Below are 20,536 nucleotides of genomic sequence, written 5' to 3'. Positions count from 1 at the left end.
CTTGTTGCAGAGCATGGGCTCTAGGCACGCGGGCTTCAGTAGTTGCAGCATGCGGGCTCAGTAGTTGCAGCATGCAGGCTCAGTAGTTGTGGCTCACAAGCTCTAGAGCGCAGGCTCAGTAGTTGTGGCGCATGGGCTTAGTTGCTCCGTGGCATGTGGGATCTTCCTGGACCAGGGCTCAAACCCATGTCCCCTGCATTGGCAGGCAGATTCTTAACCACCGCACCACCAGGGAAGCCCACGTGTCTCTTTTTGAATTATGGTTTTCTCAGGGTATAGGCCCAGTAGTGGGATTGCTGGGTCATGTGGTAGTTCTACTGAGAAAAGGGATCCTTGTGCACCGTTGGTGGGAATGTAAACTGGTACAACCACTATGGAAACACTATGGAGGGTCCACAAAAAATTAAAAATAGAACTACCATATGATCCAGCAATCCCACTTCTGGGGTATATCCAAAGGAAATGAAAACAAGATCTCACAGAGATATCTCCATATAATATCACTATATGTGGAATCTAAAAAAGCCAAGCTCAGAGAAACAGACAGTAGAGTAGCATGGACACCCATGGGACCGTGGGGAGGGGGAAATAGGGAGAGACTGGTCAAAGGGGTACAAACTTACAGTTAAAAGCTGAATACGTTCTGGGGATCTAATGTACAGCACTGTGATTATAGTTAACAATACTGTATTATATTCTTGAAAGTTGCTGAGTAAAGCTTAAATGTCCTGACCACCAAAAAGAAAATGGTAATTATGTGACATAATGGAGGTGGTTAGCTAAGACTATGGTGGTCATCATTTTGCAATGTATCAAATCAATACATTGTATACCCTTAAACTTACACCATGTTATACATCAATGAAATCCCAACAAAACTGGGAAAAGATTAAGTAAAACTTATCCTTACTGCTTATCATGTGCAAGCCTACTAAAGAGAGGCTTGGGAAATCTCTGGTGATTTAAATAGATAAAGAGATCTAACCTCTGCTTTGCTTCCTCTTATTTATGTGACCTGGGACTGTCAGTAAAATTAGTCAAACTGCTATGAGTTATCCTGCAAGGGAAACCTGAACTGAATGTTTCATTTTTCAGCTGGTCACTTTGACACCATGCACACACGGCCTTTATTTCTGTACATTCTGCATATTTGGACCCCACTTCTACATAGTTGAAATACTCTTCCCTATGCCTCCATCCTTTCTAGGGAAATGGATAAACAGAAATATGGGAGCTTTAGAAAGGTCTTGAAATAAAACTTAGAGTAATGTCAATTGCTTTGTCTGGGGCTCAAAATGTTTTCAATGCCTTTGTTCATTTTTCTATTGCAGACCTCACATTCCAGTCAGCAAATTAGTGGTTTCAGAATCCTATGACACCTATATCAGTAGAAGTTTCCAAGTAACAAAGGAAATAATAAGTGAATGTAAAAGTAAAGGTAGGTATTATTTTGGACTCCATAGTTAAATCTGTGATCATTTTTCCACCATGGTTAATCAGCTATTCAAGATGGTTCAGCGTGCTTTGACAAACTTGCTTAGTAGGAAAGAAAAATACTTCCAGACTCTCTTATAGATAGCTTCATGTTAAATTTGTACTATTCTCTTGAGTACCTCAAATGGTAGATATTCCATGGAAATACATCAGACTTGGTTACTCTATGAAATAACAGAATTCTGCATTTCAGCTATTTATCTTCCACTCTCTGAAGGAGGTTCCCTATTACAGTTTCCAGAAATTCTTTACCATAACACTGTTTTGCCTATAATTTGATCCAGGAACATGGACACGCACACACAAACACACCGACACAAATACACCTACCGTCACTACTATCACCAACCAAGAGCAGTGTGCTGTACAACTCAAGTCTGCCACTGAATTTTATAATCATTGAACTCAAACATTTAATGATATGTAGGACTGTAATATTTGTAGTAAAAAGGGCAGATTACAAAAGAGTCTGCACATTCCCATCCCCCACTAAAAGTTAAAATATTTATCTTCATAGAGCAAAGGCTGGATTTACATACACCAGAATGTTAACAGTGGGTAGCCCTGGTCAACAGTATCGTGGATGGTTCCCACCTTTCAGTTATCACTTGTAAGCCACTCACTTCATGACCACCCCTGTGGTACCACCCATCCCCACTGCAAAGAAACTCAGCATGTTCTATCAACCAGAAAGTCTCAAGTGCTCACAGCTCTACAATGGCAACATCAAAAACTGTAATATATTAGAAGTAATAGCAGAGAGCCCTGTAGACATAGAACAGTTTTGTATCTTGATTGAGGTGATGGTTCCCAAAAGCTCCACATGTGATAGATTTGGCTAAAGCTGGTGAAATCTGAATAGGCTATGTGGATTATACCAGTGCTTGTTTCCTAGTTTTGATAGTGTACCTTAGGCAAGATGTTACTATCAGAGAGGCTGTGTGAAGGGTGCATGGGACCTACCTAGTGTGTGTGTGTATAGTATATATGCAAGGTACATATTGTATATATATGTATGTATATGTATATACATAGTACATAATATGTATATATAGTATATATAAAACATACACACGTATATTTAATACGTAAAATACGTATTTGTTACCTCCTGTGACTCTAATTACTTTAAGATTAAAAGTAGGTTTGTTGTTGGGTTTTTTTGTTGGTTTTGTTTGTTTTTTGTTTTTAATGACATTAGGCTGCCTTAACAATACAAAGCATTTTCAAAATATTGCTTGGCCGAATTGTCTCCTTCTTGAGAATGTTTGCCTCTCCCTGGAACACTTGGCTTCAGTACTTACAAGGTTTACATATGTCTTTATAGAAACAGTCTTTTCAGTCCTTGCTTTTTTGCCCCCAGGAAATAACATCCTGATTGTGGCCCACGCATCTTCCCTTGAAGCGTGTACCTGCCAACTTCAGGGCCTGTCACCTCAGAACTCCAAGGACTTTGTACAAATGGTCCGAAAGGTAATTCCTGCTTGCATTTCAGGGGCCTGTGGGGCCTTGGAGTTTCAGAATGGTTCAGTGCTGGCTGAAAGCGAAGTTCTTTGGAGCTGGGAAGGTACATTTATTGGTTTATTCAACCAAGATGTATTGAATGGGGCTCTGTTTAAGGTACTTTATCAGGCCTTGGGTAAGAGAAAAAGATGTGTTTGAGCTAGTTCTAGCTTCTAAGAGCTAAAATTTAAGAAGTAGCTAAGAATCATAAGCAAATTGTCTGGATTTCCCTGCGGGACCATGGAACGGATAAGGAGGAGGTATGTGGGCTAAAACACAGCATCTGACAGCTCAGCTGGAAGAAAGGTCCTGGCGGATAGGCCAAAGGAAGCAGTGATTCAAAATGATCAGGCTGAAAGGCAAACCCAGGAACAAGGCAGCGAGACAGAAAACCCACCAGGCTGACCAACACATCTGGATTCTTCCTTCTCATGCCTGTGGAAGAGGTTTTCCCGTCAGCCACCCTCCCACATACACTTCCCTCGAGGCTGAGTTATATGCTTCCTGTAACTGTCCCCAGAGAACCTGGTTCAAACTCGATTGCAATTCTTTTCTCATTTTTTTAAAAACTTACTTATGTGTCTGTCCTTCCCATTAGTCTGTAAGCTGCTTGAGGGCAGAGATTTTTGTCTTGTTCGTAAATGCAACTCTGGACACACACACAAATAATTTTTGAAATGCCATGCCTACTGAAGTTAGGAAGGGCACAGCTTCAGCTCTGAATGTTAGATACACATGCCAAAAAATGAAAGAAAAAGCAGGATAAAACAAATTCTTAAAACTTGAATAATCTTTCCCATTGTCCAAGTATAATTTCAGAAATGTTTGAGCTGTGTTTTCAGCTTGACTTGCAATTAGGAATGAACTCCTAGCGCCTTAGCTTTATACATGAGTTCCTTTTTTTCCTCCCGTGCTATATAGAAACCATCTATAAACAATTACTTAATTGCACTAGAAGAGCTCACCGTTTAATGAATCCTTCCGAAGAATCCTCTTGCGTTGTAAATACTCTTCCTTCTAATTTATCAGTTCTGTCCCTTTCATTTTCAATATTTTGGAGGGGATGCTTGCCTACAAAGCCCTTATTCATTCCTTTGAATTTTCCTTCGTCTAGGTAAAAGTTAAAGCACTCAACCTCTGTTTTCTGTTTTCCCTTTCTTTACTGTCTTACTTCAGATCCCCTACTTGGGGTTTTGTTCCTGTGAAGAATTAGGAGAAACTGGAATCTGGCAGCTGACAGACCCACCAATCCTCCCTCTTACCCATGGACCAACTGGGGGCTTCAACTGGAGAGAGACCCTGCTGCAAGAATAACCGCACGAGCGAACAAGAAGAAAAGACTTGAGGAAGGCTTTGGGAGAAGTGTCTTTTTGTGTACTTAGTAACAGTGGGAAAGTCTGCACCACATCCTAAATGGACAGCTCAGAATAATTTAGCATATGTCCTTTCAGGCTTTTGACGTTCTTAGGATGAGACCGCGTCAAGGAGAGAAAGGCTTGATTCAGGGAAAAAATTCATTCTCCCTGGACTCTTGCCTGGCTAACAAGGCTTTCAAGAATGGTCTTCCTATACAGGGGCACCTGCTACAGCAGAGGATGTTTCCTCCCTTCCATCTGTGCTGACTAAGGAACCTGGGTCCTCCCAAAGAGAGCTGCCAGCCCACTCTGAGGAAGGGTGCAGGAAAATCCAGCTGGAGGGACACCAAGCTGCCAGTCCGGTGATGGGATTTTCTTTTCTTTTTAACTCCATGTTCCAGTTAAAACCAAGCTGCCGAATTCTTTTAAGGTGATTAGAAAACATGCAGTTTCCCATCAATTTCTACCCACACCAGTGCTGCTGGCTCAAGCCATCTGCTGGCGGATTCTAACCTTCACCCTGGTACCGCCACATCACATTTCCTCTAGAGAAAAGCGGACTACAGCTTTTTGCTACCATCCTACCCCCTTGCTTCTCTCTATCTGTGAAATGGGGAGACAGAGCATTTTTGCTCTCCAAAGCACTTTTGGATACTCAGGAGGAAGATAAGATAAACGTGTGAAGTATTCAACTGTAGGAGCAACGAACTTGCCAAATATATCGAAGGAGTTACTCGTGTCACAGCCTAACGAGCCACAGGACTTCTGAATCACCGTGATTTGCCTGTCTTTGCCCCGAGAGTCTAGACCATGTTAACTGGTTAAGGACGTTGACATTTTCAGATGTATGTGAAATACATCCTTTGAGTCAGCAAGAAGCTCATTCTTGTGCAATATGGACGTCGTTACAAACCATACACCAAGGGTCAGGTCATTGTATGCGTACAGTACTTGTCAACCATAACAGAACACCCACAAATGCATCAGTTACATCCAGGGATGTATTATGAAGTCAGGGAACTAACTTAAATGATGACAGTCACGACTGCACTGCTGCTTGTGCTGTCGTTTTTATTTGTTTGTTTGTTTTGCTATGGTAATTTAAAAGAGGTAGGTAGGGCTACTTAAGGAAAGTTGGGAGAGCCACATCCTGTGGCATCTTGTCACACTTGCTTCCTGAATTTAGAGGGAGTTTATTTAAAAGAAAAACAAATGACAGTCAAACCAAAACATCAGTTATCAATGTCTAGTTAATTGTGTGACTAGCTGACTGTTGACGGCAGCAGACAATGGTCTGGCATGGTAGAGTTCACTCTGTAGAATATATGTGCAAAATGAAAGCTCAGCCATTTAAAGAGAACATTCATGTAAAACAAATCAATATCTATTGTAGCATTAAACAAGATTCAAAACCCAAAGGAGAAAACATATGGGATATAAAAATAGATCTATGCTCCTATTTGAAACTAGAATTTGATGATCCTTGAAAAGAAGAGGAAGTGAAAGGATGCTGGCTATGTATGTTAATCCGCAAGAGGATTATTGTTGAGTTTTTTTTTTTAAGTCACTTAGAGAAATATGTCATGAATTTTATATTTTAAGAAACAAATCTTGATTTCTTCCAGCATTGCACAAACACTGATCCAGCTTCTGGGTCTAGAAATAACTCTGTGCTGACATGATTGATTAATATAAAAGTTTTCATCTTAAACTGGGGGAAGTACTCATATTAAAGGTTTTAAGAGAAAAGTCACATTATGGCCAATGCAATGTCACTGCCAGTCATTCTTTTATCTGTAATTAGGTGAATCCACTGTCATCAGACCTATAATGTTTATTAGATTCTCCACAAATTTTCATGGACTTTCAATGCTCAGAATAATGCTCGAACATCCCGTATTCGATTTCCTTGAAAACTGTAGCAGCGTGTTCTGGACAGGGTCTGTACTTGTATAGAACAAAGTTCAGAACAAGTTATCCCTCTCTCCTTCTCCATGATCTTAAGCCTTTGATGACCTGATAGGTTGGTTTAGCTGGGCTACGGTCCAGTGTCCTTAGTCCAATATGGACAAAGCCTTAGGCCATCATCTGTGTGAGCAAAGGAAGGCAAAGATCTGAAATAATTTTCTGAATAATTTAGGTGGAAAACCTTGACTCAAAGAGTTTATTCCTCTGCTTTAATTATCCAGATTGTTGATCAAAATGGCCTGAATGATCTGAATTCTCATGAAATTCTCTTTTCACATTTACCTAATTAAAAAACTAAACTTGGACTCCAGTTGAGAAATTCTTTGGAAATTGTGTTGAATCTATGTGTAATAAAAGGAAGAGACAACTGTATTACATGATTTCATATCCATTTAAAAATTCTAAATTGCTATTACAACTCGAAGTTCAGGCTGGTTTTTTTTTTCAGCTGAGGCTGATGCTTGTTAACAAATGTTTTGGGGGGCTAGGAGAAAGAAGGAAGGTAGAAGGGAGGGAGGGGGGAAGGAAGCAAGGGAGAAAGGAAGGAAATGCCAGATTAGAAGAAGCAAATGGTTTCCTGTGGAGAGGAATTTTTTTTTTTTTAAATGTTGAAAGTTATCTGAAATAAACTGAGATAAAATTAACTAAAGGATTTAATCTGGGATTGAAAGTCCGAAACAGTCTGCTGCCTGCACAAGTGTGCCACATCAACCCGCTAATGGCTCAGTATTATTCACAGATAGACTTTGGTTTCAGTGATTTTAAAATGCCACGTCTATTCCTTTGTGGACTAGAATAATTGGCACATTTTAATGCACAAGCTGGGGGTTTCATTTTCCCAGGCTCCCTCTCCATCACTGCAATGGTAGCTAGGAGCTTATTGCTTCACCCCAGCAAGGAGTTCAGAATACAGTGTTTTCCATTACATTTAGATTCATAGAATCTGAATGGCTGATTAAATGGCCATCTGATGGCTGAAAGAGGGGGGGTATTTTTCACCCTGTATTGAAAGGCTTGTGGGAGTCTCTAGTTTTTATTTTAATTATACTTTAGCCAAAGAATTCTTTTAAAGTAACCTTATATTTGAAAGACAATTTTGCAAAAAATGAAAATAATAAAAAATAAAAAATACCTTCTGGAGTGATGTCAGTTTGGTAAATCATTGTTGATACTTCTCTTGCATTTTAGGCTGCTGTGGTCATTTTCCTGTCAGTGGAATTTGGAATGCCTGTAGATTGTCATCCAGTTGTGCTTAGCATTACCATAAATGTATCTTTTCCACTCAACTAGCCGTGTTCGTATTAAATCAAGTCTCTTATTTCAATTACCTGGTGTCACTGGGGACTAACTGAAGAACTGCAGAGAGGTTCCTATCTCGTTGCCTTTGTAGAAAGGTGTCCCTGTGTGGTAAGGGAGGTATTCCTCGTAACCTAGGCACTCTGCCGCTCCAGTGTCTAATTTGAAAGCGGTGATGAATTGCTCTTTTGAATTTACTCTAAGTCACGCGTGTGTTGGAATACAGATGAGCCTCCTTTAACCTTCGCAGGCACAGTCACAACTGTCCCGTCTGCACCAGCTTCTCAGATAATGAGGCGCAGGGTTATTTGCATTTAAATTGTAGTCCTGCACACGTGTGAGAACTCAGAGACGCCAGCCTTGCTGCCCTGCCAGGAGGGATGAGATTGGGCGGAGGAGGGTAGGGAAAAGAGCGATTTAATATCTATTTCAGGTTAACATTCACTTTACTAAGGTAATGGGGGGATATTTTGTTAGGTGATGGCAGATGCTTTTCATGTTTAAACATAGGATTCACTTTGGATTTGCTTCCCTTTAATACCGCACCATATTGAATTTTCCTAGGGAAGTGACTAGCTGTAACAAAAATTCAAGGGAAGGGGGAAAAATTGCCTCTAAATGCAGAGGAAATCACTTGATTTTTAAATACATATACTATTTTGTTCAGTGTATGTAAGCTTAAAATTATGATGATGAATAATCAAACTTAATATACCATCAGTTCTTACAAATGTTTTACACTGCACCATTTAGTTGCCATTACTCACACAGAAATCGGAATTTTGCAGCTGCTCAACTATTCTTGGACTCTGTACAGGATACATATGTATGTATAATGGGAAATATGTACTGGTTCTTTCTCTGATTGCCACGCAAGATGGGAACACCATCCTGAAGCACTTTGGTTACACATAGACCATTTTAAACCTGCTGTTTGGGGAGGTGTATTGGTTTCTTTCTCATTTATAAGGCTATTGTATCATTATTTTTCTATGTGATTCAGGCATATTTATTTGGTGAAAAGGGTTTGTAATTATAAAAAAGGAAACCACACCTAATTGTATTGCCAAATTCCTTGTAAAGTACCTGTGGCGTCTGTGCTTTCCTGGCTGCGTGCTCTTCTCCGTACAGCTCTGGCACCATTGTAATTAGTTCATTCCATTCCATGAGCATCTCCATTTAAGTGGTTCCTAGATGATTTAATAAAGAGAAACTGTGTCCTCAGTCGATCCAGAGTGATCTCATGTTACACTGAGTGGTCTCGACTCCTATCATGTCCTCAGACGTTGCTGTGGTCATTATTATTTCATAAATGTCCATTAAGAGTGGGATCCTTCCCTCAGAGGGGCACTTGCTGCTGATGGAAATGAGAGGAGGCTCCGGCAGCACCGTGGGCCTCTGGTCCCTTCTGGTTGGGCATCTCTCTGAGCCATCCTGGCTGCAGAGGTGAAAACCCACGCAGGAGTGAAAGAGCGAGCTCCAAAACGCTTCCTCTGCCCCACGTGCAAGGCTTCGTCCCTCACCACTGCCCACCCGGAGGAGGTGTACCAGGAATGATGCATAGAGAAAGAATTTGGGTCAGAGAGAGGACAATTCCAGTTCAAACTGGGTTCCGCACTACTAAAAGCCATAGACCCCATTTCTGAAGTAATGATATGTTAAGCTAATAGGTTTTAAAATAAGCCATGTATGCAAATGTATACCGAGAACACGAACACAGATTTTCATTGGCACAACTGGCTACTACCCTCGCAGGGTTTACTTCCTGAGGAAACTTAACAGCTAATGCTCAGATCTGACAAAAGACCAAGCTATGGTTAGCCTTGGGGCTGCTTCTCGGCTGTTCTCTGCTTGACAGTTTCCCAAGCTCATTTTGCCCTTTTGTGATATGTGTACAGGCTGCCTGCACACCCAAAGAAAACGAATCATTGTGCTTTGGATCTGTTTAAGCTTAAATCAGCAAAAAAAAAAATTTTTTTTTTTTTTTGGAAAGTTGTTTGAGGACCAAAAAGCAGTTTTCCTTTGGAAGAAAGAGAATGCATCATTTTGCCCAAAATAAACATGTAAAACCCAGATGGCTTGCTTGCTCCTGACCATGAAAGGATGCCAAGGTTTATGTAGCTTGCTGGTTGTCATTGTATTGATGGGAATATTCAGAAAGTCTTTGTACCACTGGAGAGGAACTTGATATTGTACCAGAGAAGAACCCCTAATTCCAGAGTCAGATAGAGCCACGTTCAGATCCTGGCTCAGCTACTTCCTAGATCCCTTAAACTCATTTCACCTGGAAAAATGGGCACATAATGATTTTTTAGAGCATGCTTAAGAGTATCAAATAGGATAATATAAAATACCTAATACTGGGCTTCCCTGGTGGCGCAGTGGTTGAGAATCTGCCTGCCAATGCAGGGCACACGGGTTCGAGCCCTGGTCTGGGAAGATCCCACATGCCGCGGAGCAACTAGGCCCGTGAGCCACAACTACTGACCCTGCGCGTCTGGAGCCTGTGCTCTGCAACAAGAGAGGCCGCGATAGTGAGAGGCCCGCGCACCGCCATGAAGAGTGGTCCCCACTTGCCGCAACTGGAGAAGGCACTCACACAGAAACGAAGACCCAACACAGCCATAAATTAATTAATTAGTTAATTAATTTAAAAAAATGTGGCTACCAGAAAATTTAAAAAATAAAAATAAAAAAAATAATCGCTTTTGCTAAGGCCAAGATAAAATCACTCACCTAGCCATTCCTCTTGTCTATGGGGGATATCAGGGACAAGGAATAAAACAGCTTCATTCATACTGGTGTCACTTTACTATTTGCCCCATAATTAAGCTTCTGTAGTAAGAGGAGAATGGTAAAAGTTGGGGTGTTTGTTGAATTCTGTGATTTGTCTAAGAGGCTGCCCTAATGATTTTACCACCTTCCCCAAGTATAATTGTTTATAGTTTTAAAAGCACATTCTCATTTGATCCTCAAAACAATTTTTCAAGGTAAGGAGATCAGGTATTATTAACTCGCATGAGAGAAATTAAGATACTAAGATCCTGAGGTTGTGGACTTATCCTTCATTCTACAACACTGATTGAATGCTACGTTCCTAGCAGGTGGCAGGTGGAGGTACGGCGGCAAATCAAAAAGCAAGGTCCCTGCTTTCGTGAATTTGGGAGATAGACAATGAATCCACAAATAAACAAGATAATTACAGATGTTGATCCATGTTGTTTAGGAGAAAAATGGGTTATATGATAGACAGTACATTTGGAAGGGATGCGGGGCAGGGGATCCTACTTGAGATGGGATGGCCAGCTTTGGTGTACCTGAGCAGTGGCAATGAAAGCAGCAGTGGAGGCTTGAGTAGAAGCTGGTGGTGGTGAAGAGCTAAATGAGGAGGATCCTGGGGAGACAGGATGAGTGCAAAAGCCCCCACGTGGGAAGGAGCTAAGGGTTAGAACAAAGGGGGTCAGTGGGCTAAACCTTCATGAGCGTGGCAGGAAGTGGGGGGAAATGAGGCTGGAGAGGAAGGCAGACCCAGAAACACAGGGCCCTGTACACCAGGGCTCTGCAGAATCTGGCCTACAGCCCTGTGTTTGTCCAGCCCACAAGCTAAGAACGTTTTTACAATTTTAAATGGTCGAAAAACATCAAAAGAAGAATATTGTGCAAAAAGATACAAGCACCCCTATGTTCATAGCAGCACTATTCACAATAGCCAAAACATGGAAACAACCTAAATGTCCGTGGACAGATGAATGGATAAAGAAGATGTGGTGTACATATCTATATACAATGGAATACTACTCAGCCATAAAAAAACAAAATAATGCCACTTGCAGCAACACGGATGCAACTAGAGATTATCATACTACGTGAAGTCACTCAGAAAGAGAAAGACAAACACCATATGGTATCACTTACATGTGGAATCTAAAACATGGCACAAATGAACCTATCTACGAAACAGAAACAGACTCACAGACATAGAGGTCAGACTTGTGGTTGCCAAGGGGGAGGAGGGGAGGGAGAGGGATGGACTGGGAATTTGGGGTTGGTAGATACAAACTATTACATTTAGAATGGATAAACAATAAGGTCCTACTGTATAGCACAGGGAACTCTATCCAGTCTCCTGGGATAAACCATAATGGAAAAGAGTATTAAAAAAAGAATGTGTATATATGTGTAAAACTGAGTCACTTTGCTGTACAGCAGAGCTTGTCACTGCACTGTAAATCAGCTATACTTCAATTTAAAAAGAAGAATATTATGTCGGGACACAACTCAATAATTATAGGAAATCCAAATTCCAGTCTCTATAATAAAGTTTTTTTGTTTTTTTAGTTTTTTTTTTTTAAGTTTAGTTTTATAATTATAATGAAGTTTTATTGGCACATGGCCATGCTCATTCATTGACATATTGCTTACAGCTGCTTCCTGGATACAAGGGCAGAGGTGAGTACAAGAGGACACAAGACCCTCAAAGCCTGAAATGTTTACTTCTTGACGCTTTACCAAAAAAGTTTGCCGGCCTCCGTTGTGGACCACGGTGAAGCATTTGAATTTTGTTCTAAGCCCAGAGTCCAGCACAGAAACCATTCCTACTGCATAACAAATGAAGAGATTGGTGGTGTCCAGTAGGTGGCAAAATGACAGCCAGCATTTAGTGAGGGCTTAGCTCGTAAACAAACCTCTTTAATCTTCTCGACAACCCTATTTTCAAGATACTATTATTATTCCCAATTTACAAAAGAGGAAGCTGAGTCTTAGATTCTACAACCTGCCCAAAGTCACATGGCTGGATCTGTTGGAGCTAAGATCCCAGCCATGTCAGCCTGGTTCCAGAGCCTGGACAAATAGTTTGAAATATTTTTGAAAGAAATTTTAAGGAAAATATTGCAGAACCCTGAGGCACCTGGGGGATAAATGGGTTCTTCAGAACACAGTTGGAAAACAATTGCTCTTATCCAACCCCTTCATTTGCACATGAAGACACCAAGGGAAGTCACCTGTCCTGGGAGATCTATGAGCTAAGATCTGAAGCTGGAGCTCGCTGTTCTGCGGTACATTCCCCCAAACCACAATTTCCTTCTGAAATCAGCTCTTACTTGAGTTCTGTTTTCAGAATGATCCATTTGATTAGGTTGTAGACAGAAGCCTTAAGAACAAAAGCTGAGCTGGCCCTTTCGTTTTCCAGGAACGTCTCACCTGCTGTGGTTCCTGTGGGGACAAGATGCAGCCCCAGCTCCCTGAGGTCTGCAGATTGATGGAGGATCTTGGATGTGCCGCTGTGCTGGGCACGATGGATAACGTGTTTGATTCATACCTCCCAGTCACCTTATGCTGTCATTATTCTTCCCACTTTACAGATGAGGACACTGATACCAAGAGACAAGTAGTCTTCTCCGGACCACAGGGCTGCTAGTGACAGGGCCCAGTGGACAAGTCTGGGTCTGTCTGCCCCACCACCCCTTATTCATCCCGCTAAGCTTTGCTGCTCCTAGGAAGCCCTTTTCTCAATCAATAACTAGTTACAGAGGCTGCTGCTCTGGTTTGCAAACTCCCAACCACTCTGTGTAAGTCGACAACAGTGCTCGGAGAATCCCGCCAAGGTGTGAACTGGGCATCCTGCATCTGCTGGGAAATGCAGGCCAGGCCACCTCTGGCCCTGGCTTTGGGAAAGGTCACAGATTCTTCACAGGAGCCATGAAAGGTCAAGAAGAAAGTTTAGGCCCCTCTTGTAATTGCAACAAAAACCCCAGGGGCTTCTTTCTGTGCATGGGGAAATCCCCTATCCTTTCTGACCCTTAAAACAGTCCATCTTTCACCTACTTGATAAATCTCCTTTTCAGAATTTTTTTTCTTCCTGACAACCTAGGTTGATCAGGGTGATGATGTTTGTTTATTTCTCTCAAATCTGTCCCAACACCATGACCCCATCAAATGCTACTTCCTATGAGTACGAAAACATACCATGGGGATTTCATGAAACGCAGATCAAAGTGACAAATGGGCTATCAGCTATGAGACCTCCCACATACAACGTGGTCAGTAGACACTTTTCCATGAGAAAATAGGTAGAAGGTCACTCCTTGACCACTATGCTCTGACCTCACCTTTTCCTTCCACTTGCTAAGCAGGCACAAACTGCTCCCTTCCCCTGCTGAGCCCCTGTGGGCTGCAGGCTGAAGTGGGGGTGTTGAGAGGGGGAAGGACCATGAAAACCACAAGGGCATGTCACTCAGAGCCTGCCTTGCAGCATTTCCCCCACGGACCATTTGTCATTTCTGAGTCCAGTGGACTACTGTGACATTTCTCAAGGTTGGCGACCAGTTGATAGCACATCCATGGGTGAATAAGATATACTCATCATCTCCCAGAGGGCAATTTAAAGTAAGATCTTTAACGCTCTGAAAAAAATAGTAAGACAAGCATCCTTCTAGGCTCAGAGAAAAAGAGCAGTGTTTCTATCTCAGATGGAGAATTCATTCATTCTTTCATTCACTCACTCATTTGACAACCTATTTCAGGTGCTGTTGTGGGTCAGGTTCCCTGGAAAACAGATGCTGAGATGGAGATTTTTGTGTGGGAGTTCATAGCCACGCTCTCAGGACAACACTTGTGAAGGAAGCAAGATGGGGCGGAGAGAGATGCTGAAATGGGGTGCTGTGGCAACAAAGGTCTCAGCTAATCCTAATCCCAAGGGGAGCTCTGAAGCTGGACCATTTCCCTTTAGAGCTGCTCCACCTGGAGGCAAGGGCACAGGACCTTTCAGCCCCTCTCGAGGGCCCCATGGAAGAGGTGTGACTTGGGCAAAATGATTCTCCCCACTGAAGGCAATTCTCAGAGAAGGAGCCAGCTGACACGTCCCAGCCTCCCAGCCTCTGGGGGATGGACGGAGAATCTGGGTAGCACACCTGAGTGTACACTCCAGGTGCCAACTAAGGACCGGCATTTACTTTAACATCTCTTGCTAACCTTGAGCTTTTTCTCTGAATTAGGAGATTATCACAAAAGGCAGATGTGGAAACACACCAGGTTCCCCTTATTTAAAGTTTCACTGGGCTTCCCTGGTGGCGCAGTGGTTGAGAATCTGCCTGCCAATGCAGGGGACACGGGTTCGAGCCCTGGTCTGGGACGATCCCACATGCCGCGAAGCAACTAGGCCCGTGAGCCACAATTACTGAGCCTGCGCGTCTGGAGCCTGTGCTCCGCAACAAGAGAGGCCGCGATAGTGAGAGGCCCGTGCACCGCGATGAAGAGTGGCCCCCACTTGCCACGACTAGAGAAAGCCCTCGCACAGAAACGAAGACCCAACACAGCCATAAATAAAATAAATAAAATAAACCCAAAAGTTAAAAAAAAAAAAAAATTGCAAAGACAACCCACAGAATGGGACAAAAAAAAAAATAAAAAATAAAAAAAAAATAAAGTTTCACTACAGCTGATTCAATTTAATAAACAATTATTTAACCCTATCCTATGGTAAACAACCAGAAGTCCATCTACAGGTGAATGGGCAAACAAACTGTGGTAAGTTCATATCATGTGCTACTACCCAGCCATAGAAAGGAATAAACCCTCGACAAATTATTTTGAGATGAACCTCAAAATAATCATGCCAAATGGAAGAACAGTGACAGAAAGTAGATCAGTGGTTGCCTGAAGAGGGAAGGTAAAGAGGGAAGGAGAGGATTACAATGGGCAGGAGGAAACTTTAGGGGGCGATGGATAGTTCACCATTTTGATTGTAACAATGATTTCATGGGTGTATACATATGTCAACATTTATCAAATTGTACATGTTAAATATGTACAATTCATTATATCAATTATATCTAAATAAAGCTATTTTAAAATAACTATGATCTTCAGACTAAACAACAAAGCTATAGTAATCAAAACAGTATGGTACTGGCACAAAAACAGATGCATGGATCAATGAAATAGGATAGAAAGCCCAGAAATAAACCCACACACTTATGGTCAATTAATCTATGACAAAGAAGGCAAGAATATACAATGGAGAAAAGACAGTCTCTTCAGTAAGTGGTGCTGGGAAAACTGGACAGCCACATGTAAAAGAATGAAACTAGAACATTCTCTAATACCATATACAAAAATAAACTCAAAATGGGTTAAATACCTAAATGTAAGACCAGATACTATAAAACTCTTAGAGTAAAACATAGGCAAAACACTCTTTGACATAATCACAGCTATATTTTTTGGATCCATCTCCTAGAGTAATGGAAATAAAAGCAAAAATAAACAAGGGGGATGAATTGGGAGATTGGAATTGACATATATACATATATACACTAATATGTATAAGATAGATAACTAATGAGAACCTGCTGTATAGCACAGGGACTCCACTTCACTGTACAGTAGAAACTTACACAACATTGTAAAACAACTATACCCCAATTAAAAAAAAAAAAGTGGGACCTAATTAAACTTAATTTTTTCCTTTGCATAGCAAAGAAAACCAAAAGAAAGACAACCTATGGAATGGGAGAAAATATTTGCAAACAGTGCGACTGACAAGGGATTATTTTCCAAAATATACAAATAGCTCATACAGTTCAATATCAAAAAAACAAACAACCCAGTCAAAACGTGGGCAGAAGACCTAAATAGACATTTTTTAAAGAAGACATACAGATGGACAACAGGCACATGAAAAGATGCTCAAGATCACTAATTATGGGGCTTCCCTGGTGGCGCAGTGATTACGAATCCACCTGCCAATGCAGGAGACACGGGTTTGAGCCCTGGTCCGGGAAGATCCCACATGCTGCAGAGCAACAAAGCCCATGTGCCACAACTACTGAGCCTGCACTCTAGAGCCTGCAAGCCACAACTACTGAAGCCCACGTGCCACGACCACTGAAGCCCGCAGGCCTAGAGTCCATGCTCCGCAATGAGAAGCCACCACAATGAGAAGCCCGCGCACCACAACGAAGAGTAGCCCCCGCTCGCCACAACTAGAGAAAGCCCACGAACAGCAATGAAGACCCAAATGCAGCCAATAAATAAATAAATAAATAATTTAAAAAATAAAAAGTAAATTTAAAAAAGATTGCTAATTATTAGGGAAACTCACATCAAAACTACGATGAGGTATAACCTCACACCAGTCAGAATGGCCATCATCAAAAATTCTACAAGCAATAAATGCTGGAGAGGGTGTGGAGAAAACGGAACCCTCTTGCGCTGTTGGTGGGAATGTAAATTGATACAGCCACTATGGAGAACAGTATGGAGGTTCCTTAAAAAACTAAAAATAGAGCTACCACAATAACCTGCCATCCTACTCCTGAGCATATATCTGGAGAAAACTGTAATTCAAAAATATACATGCACCCAATGTTCATTGCAGCACTATTTACAATAGCCAGGACATGGAATTGACCTAAATGTTCATCAACAGATGAATGGATAAAGAAGATGTGATATATCCATACAATGGAATATTACTCAGTGATTAAAAAAAAAGAATGAAATAATGCCATTTGCAGCAACATGGATGGACCTAGAGATTATCATACGAAGTGAAGTAAGTCAGACAGAGAAAGACAAATATCACATGATGTCACTTATATATGGAATGTAAACGAATGATACAAATGAACTTATTTACAAAACAGAAATAGACTCACAGACACAGAAAATCAGCTTATGGCTACCAAAGGGGAAAGGGAGGGGAGGGATAAATTAGGAGTTTGGGATTATATATACACTACTATATATAAAATAGATAACCAACAAGGACCTACTGTATAGCACAGGGAACTCTGCTCAATATCTTGTAACAACCTATAATGGAAAAGAATCTGAAAAAGGTATACATATATACATATGTATACCATATATATATCTTTGCTGTACACCAGAAACTAACACAACATTGTAAATCAACCATATTTCAATTTTTAAAAGAAGAATAAAAAATAAACTATACTATGAATTGGTCTGTGCCGGGCTTCAGGAACACTAAAGTAAATAAGAAACAAACCCTTCGGGGGCTCAGAGGCTAGCAAGGGAGATACACGGATACTCAACTAAATATAATAGAAATCAGAATAACAGCTAGTATGATAAAAACAGAGAAATTATCATGGGGACAAAGAAAAGTGGAGAACTGATTTTTTTCCTGGGAGTCCAGAGGATAGCAACAGCTAACTCATATAGTATTTACTATGCATCCTTTGTCCTTTAATTCCCACATCAACCATGTGAGTGGGTGCTGTCATTCTACCCATTTCACAGGTGAGAAAACCGAGGCTTTGATTCCAGAGAGACTGGTTCCAGAGTCCACGTTCTTAATCGCTAGTTACTATTCCTCTCTGAGAAGTGCCAAATCAATCTGGGCCTCAGAAGACAAATAGAATCACCCCAGAAAGAGAAAGCCATTTTAGGCAGAGAGGGCAGTACAAACTACAACCCAGTGTGAACCATGACGATATAGATGTACTGGATGCTTGAAATAGGACAAGAATTTTCTATGAGTATGGGGAATGGAGGGAAAGGAGGCTGAAAAGGGAGCCAGGGTGTGATTGGCCTTGAATGATCTGCTAAAGAATTTGCACTATAACCTTCAGGCAAAAGGGAACCACTAAAGGTTTTTGAGCAGAAGAATAACATATCAGATTTGTGTTTTCAAAAGAGAATGAGAAAGACTACTTGTCTACAGTGAAACGAACACTTGGCAAATTTCATGCGAATCCATTCTCAAAAGAGCATTCGATTCACAGATATTGCACTAAAACCACATTAAATCAGTAGATCTGGGACAAACTACACTGTAAATTTAGGTCAGTCTCAGAACGTTTTATTCTCTGGTCACCTGAGTCTTGTATTCATTCTGTTACTTCCACCTGTTTCTCCACATTTTTACCAAATAGAAAATTACAGAAAACCACTATTGGAAAAGAGAGAAGCAAAGTGACCCTTCTCCAGGCCCTACCTGAATTTAGTTCAGACCGGGTCCAAGATTTTTTTCCCACTGGCTTAAAATGAGAACTCCCAAGATGACACTTCTACCTTTGTTTCTTGTCAAAGTGATTTTTTTTTTACCTCCTCATACATTCAACTTAGATGATAAGCTCAAGATCTGGATAATCAACCAGTAATTAAGTCCAGACACGTTTCTGGCTTTATGAGGCTTTACCATTGTGTCAAGAAGAAAAGTACAGCCTTTTCCTCATGTGCTTTGACAGGAAGTGTTAGAAAATTCTATAAGGAACCAGTATTCTTCTAGGTGAAAACAAACGTGGGAAACTATTAACCAGCCACAGGCTAGTTCACACCTTCCAAGGGAGGCCCAGAGACACCTTATATGCACTTTCCTTGGGCTGCCTTAAGGGGGTACAGACAGATCAAGTGTCACTCTAAAGCAAGGACAAGACATGAGCAGGAAAATCAAATGCTTAGACAGCCTTGGAGCCTTAAATATAAAAACTTGAAGTCCCTGGAAGGAATCTTATGGGGGACAAAAGAGAAATCAGACCAAATACTCAGAAGTCTTGGTTTGTATTCTCAGTTCTGCCACTAAGTCACTGTGTCATCTCAACCAAACTCCTCAATTCTCTATTTTGAAAAACGGTACGATGCAAACTACTGATGCCCTGCTTCCATACATATCAATATATTCAACAAGCACTTATGGAGAACCTTCTATGGCCCTATAGCCACACCAGCCGGTAGCAGAGACAGGGCTACCTCTCACATCTCGTGGGTTCAATTCCAGAAAACCCTCACCATCAGTGCTTCTCACACTTGCCTTCTGATACCTGGAGACCTTGTTAGACACACCAGTAGCTCCTCATTCCAGTGAAATTCTCATTTAATCAATCTGGAGTGGACGCTACCAATCTGCTTTTTTTTTAGCTGGGGGCCCAAGGCATTTAAACAAACAATTTGAGAAAGAGGACATTATATCCTGCTAAACTCCACAGGAAACAATTTTTCTCTCAGTTTTTTACTCTCTTTCTACCTGTTAAAATAGGTAAAATATTTGAAAGACAATTTTGATGGATATAATGTTCCCTACCCAAACTATCAACACATTTAAGAGCACTAACACATTTCAATTAGAACCAGTAAATATTATTTCCTTTACAATTTTCTAAACATTGCAGACTAACCTCTATTTTCTAAACATAAGTCTACTTGTATTTTGCTGTGTGTCCCCAGAAAAATGAAATAAAGTCTATCTCAATTTGTCCAGTAAATGAGAATTAAATACCAAAAATTGTTCATTTGCATACTCTCACCCCCACTAAGATCATATTCTCCTTAAACACAAGGCTTTCTCTTTCATATCTGATCATATCTTAGAGCGGTGCATACTAGATGGCTAGATAAATAAAGAGATGGATGCTGGATGAATGACAGATGGGTGGATGGGTGGGTGGATAGATACACAGATTTTTTAAATGAGTAAATCTGTGATTTAGTGAACTCTGCCCCCTGATAACCATTAGAAATTGTTTCCAGAGTTAGAAATATATTCACAAGGGTTCAGCAAAAATTGCCTAATTTTAATTGTTTAATAAACTAGAAAAGTGAAAACAAGGTGACGTCACTACACAGGAACATTTTAATATCTCTTGCACTCCCTCCTCTCCCCAAAAGCCCTGCAACTAGTTGACTTACCAGGACTACCCACGTGCGGTAGAAAGATTTGTGCCACCAACACATCACTCACCCCTCTCCACAATCGAGGTGACACATGTGGTCCCCTAAATGTTCCACTGGGAGGTATTTGGGGGGCAGCTAACTAAGAGGGGGCTTCCAGAGCTGATGGAGGAGGTGAGACACATGAGGTCACAGAGCCACTGCCTCCCCCTTTCAAAAGAAACCAGTCTGCTCTATTTATTTCAGAATCCAGAGGAAGTTGACAAAGTGTGACAGCAGCA

At 41.1% G+C, this 20,536-nt stretch overlaps 1 protein-coding gene across 4 annotated transcripts in view; it reads left to right on the top strand.

Annotated features, from left to right (window-relative positions):
• The window catches only part of UBASH3B (ubiquitin associated and SH3 domain containing B), a 140,210-nt gene extending 133,381 nt beyond the window's left edge, over window positions 1–6,829 (top strand). For all 4 annotated transcript variants that reach the window (XM_068555222.1, XM_068555223.1, XM_068555224.1 and 1 more), the window contains exons 12-14: window positions 1,332–1,438; window positions 2,858–2,967; window positions 4,174–6,829. In XM_068555222.1, coding sequence (XP_068411323.1) covers window positions 1,332–1,438; window positions 2,858–2,967; window positions 4,174–4,311 — 355 coding nt within the window. In that variant the 3' untranslated portion in view covers window positions 4,312–6,829. The remainder of the gene's footprint in view (window positions 1–1,331; window positions 1,439–2,857; window positions 2,968–4,173) is intronic.
• Window positions 6,830–20,536: the final 13,707 nt, after the last annotated feature.

This window comes from Eschrichtius robustus, chromosome 11 (genome assembly GCF_028021215.1).
Source record: "Eschrichtius robustus isolate mEscRob2 chromosome 11, mEscRob2.pri, whole genome shotgun sequence".
Lineage (NCBI taxonomy): Eukaryota > Metazoa > Chordata > Mammalia > Artiodactyla > Eschrichtiidae > Eschrichtius > Eschrichtius robustus.
The sequence above is the reverse complement of the archived record's forward strand: the minus strand, read 5'-3'. Positions and strand labels throughout refer to the sequence as shown.